This window comes from Cyprinus carpio, unplaced genomic scaffold, assembly GCF_018340385.1.
Source record: "Cyprinus carpio isolate SPL01 unplaced genomic scaffold, ASM1834038v1 S000006488, whole genome shotgun sequence".
Lineage (NCBI taxonomy): Eukaryota > Metazoa > Chordata > Actinopteri > Cypriniformes > Cyprinidae > Cyprinus > Cyprinus carpio.
The window spans coordinates 18,357-20,602 of NW_024879162.1; the positions used below are offsets into that span (position 1 = coordinate 18,357).

Consider the following 2,246-nt stretch of genomic DNA (forward strand, 5'->3'; position numbering starts at 1 on the left):
AGTTTAAGTTTTTCAAATTTCATTTTATTTTTGTTAACTATTATTTTGTTTCCAATAATGATTTTTTTTTATTTTTTTTATAGTTTCGATTTTAGTTAATTATGATAGTTACAGACTATCATTCTTATGTGAATGTGTGTTATGACTCTTTAAAACAGTGATAGTTGAAATCTCTACTGTATGTTTATTACTGTAAACACATTTATTCTGGATTTAATTGACAGTTGATTGCGTGTGAGCAGGCGGCGGGGGGCGGAGCTCAGGCGAATGAGGGTGTGGAGGAAGGGGGCGGAGTCAGGCGGAGAGTCCCTCCCATTGAGCTGAAGCTGGTCCCGCTGGAGGAGGGGTCAGAGGTCACGCTGAACAGCGACGTGATGATCCTGCAGCGGCAGATGGACCGCAGGAAAGCAGTCGTCTACCTCACACTGAGTGGCCTGCTGATCTTCACCACAGGTCAGCACACACACACACACACACACTCTAGGTTTTTTTTGTTTGTTTTAAATAATGACTTGCACCAACATAAATTCAATGTCACCACACCACATCATACAATACACTAAAAGAAACCAGTAGAAACCTAGTATCAATTACTGCTCTCGTCCACAGCGTTCCTGCTGGGATACGTGGCGTTCCGTGGAATGTGTCGTCTGTGCGGGAACGATGGTGAGCTGATTCCTCTGAGCGACGCGGCGGGAGCTCCGGCCTGGCGGGAGCTCTGCTGAAGAAATACCTGACGGAGCGTCATGTACATGGCAGAGCTCAGAGAGATGCTGAAGAAATACCTGACGGAGGAGAGGATTGAGAGCACACTCAGGTCAACAGCTACCGTTATTTACTGTTCATTACTCTGAGACGGCTTTAAAAATAATCTGTATGGTATAAAGCACTACAGAAATAGAGGTGACTTGACTAAACATTAAATAAAAAAATGTCAAATAATTTATGAAACTTAAAAATAAATAAATAATAAAAAAATCTAAATAAAACATTTAAAATTAAATTAAAAATTAATTAAATCTAAAAAAAAAACATTTAAAACAAATAAACAATTTTAAAATAAAGCAGTCAAAATATAACATTTACTAAAAATTAAATCATAAGCGTAAATTTTTTTTTAATTAAAACAAATCAAACTAAAACACTAAACAAGTCTTAAATCACAAAAATGTAAAATTAAAATAATTTAAAAAAATACAAAAATAAAATAACCCAATAATAAAAATGCCCAGTTTTAATTTAGTATAAAACAACAAAAAGCTTTCTAATTATTTAATAAAAAAGAAACTAAATATTTTTAAATATTTTTTTTTTAAATGTACTAAAAATGATCAAATATACAATTAAAATAAAACAAAATATCAAATTACAACACTTGCTAAAAATTAAACCATAATAATATAAAATTAAAAAAAGAGATTATTTTAAAATAAAAGCAAATCAAAATAAAACACTAAATCTCTAATTAAAAGATTTCTTTAAAACAACCAAAACAATTTTTTTTTTCCTAAAAATTAAATCATAACATAGCATTTTAAAATAAAAAATCTAAGTCAATATAAACACAAAACATTTATTAAATCATAATGTCAAATGAAAATATATTTAAATATTTACAAATTAAAACAATAACAAATTCAAAAAATTTATTAAATCATGTAAATGTAAAATAAAAATGTAATTATTGTAAAAAAATCTAATACTTATAATTAATTAACCAATTAAAAAAAAAATAGAAACCCACAAAGATAAAATATTTAAACTTTTTTTTTTTTGAACAATTAACTAAAATTATTTTTGACCAATTAACTAAAATGACTGGTAAGAATGCAGGCGTGACCTTTGACCTGTTGATGTGTTGTGGTGTTCTGGTTCAGGCGTGTGAGCCGGGCGTCTCATCCTCCGGGCTCTTCAGAAGGAAACGCGGTGGCCAGAGAAATCCTGCAGAACCTGCAGAACCTGCGCATGGACCACACCTGGACCGACTCGCACTACGCCACGCTGCAGTTTCCCTCCAGGTGAGCGTCTGCCTGCCATTCTCTCATCCAGCTCCGCTCCAGCCAATCACACGCCTGCCCTGCTCCCACAGGACGCAGCCCAACACGCTCTGGTTGGTCGATTCCGAGGGGGAGGAGCTCGAGGAGATTCCGCTGGACAGCGAGGGATACTGCGCCTACAGCGCCCGCGGAACGGCCACGGTCACACACCAGTGCAGCGCATCAGTAGTGTGTTCTGAGTGTGTGTTG

At 35.1% G+C, this 2,246-nt stretch overlaps 1 protein-coding gene across 1 annotated transcript in view; it reads left to right on the plus strand.

The window, feature by feature from the left end:
* The first annotated feature begins 737 nt into the window (after window positions 1-737).
* LOC109076018 overlaps window positions 738-2,246 on the plus strand; it is a 15,518-nt gene continuing 14,009 nt past the window's right edge. The window contains exons 1-3 of the mRNA XM_042754298.1: window positions 738-817; window positions 1,878-2,018; window positions 2,090-2,198. Of these exons, the coding sequence (XP_042610232.1) occupies window positions 747-817; window positions 1,878-2,018; window positions 2,090-2,198 (321 nt within the window). The 5' untranslated portion in view covers window positions 738-746. The remainder of the gene's footprint in view (window positions 818-1,877; window positions 2,019-2,089; window positions 2,199-2,246) is intronic.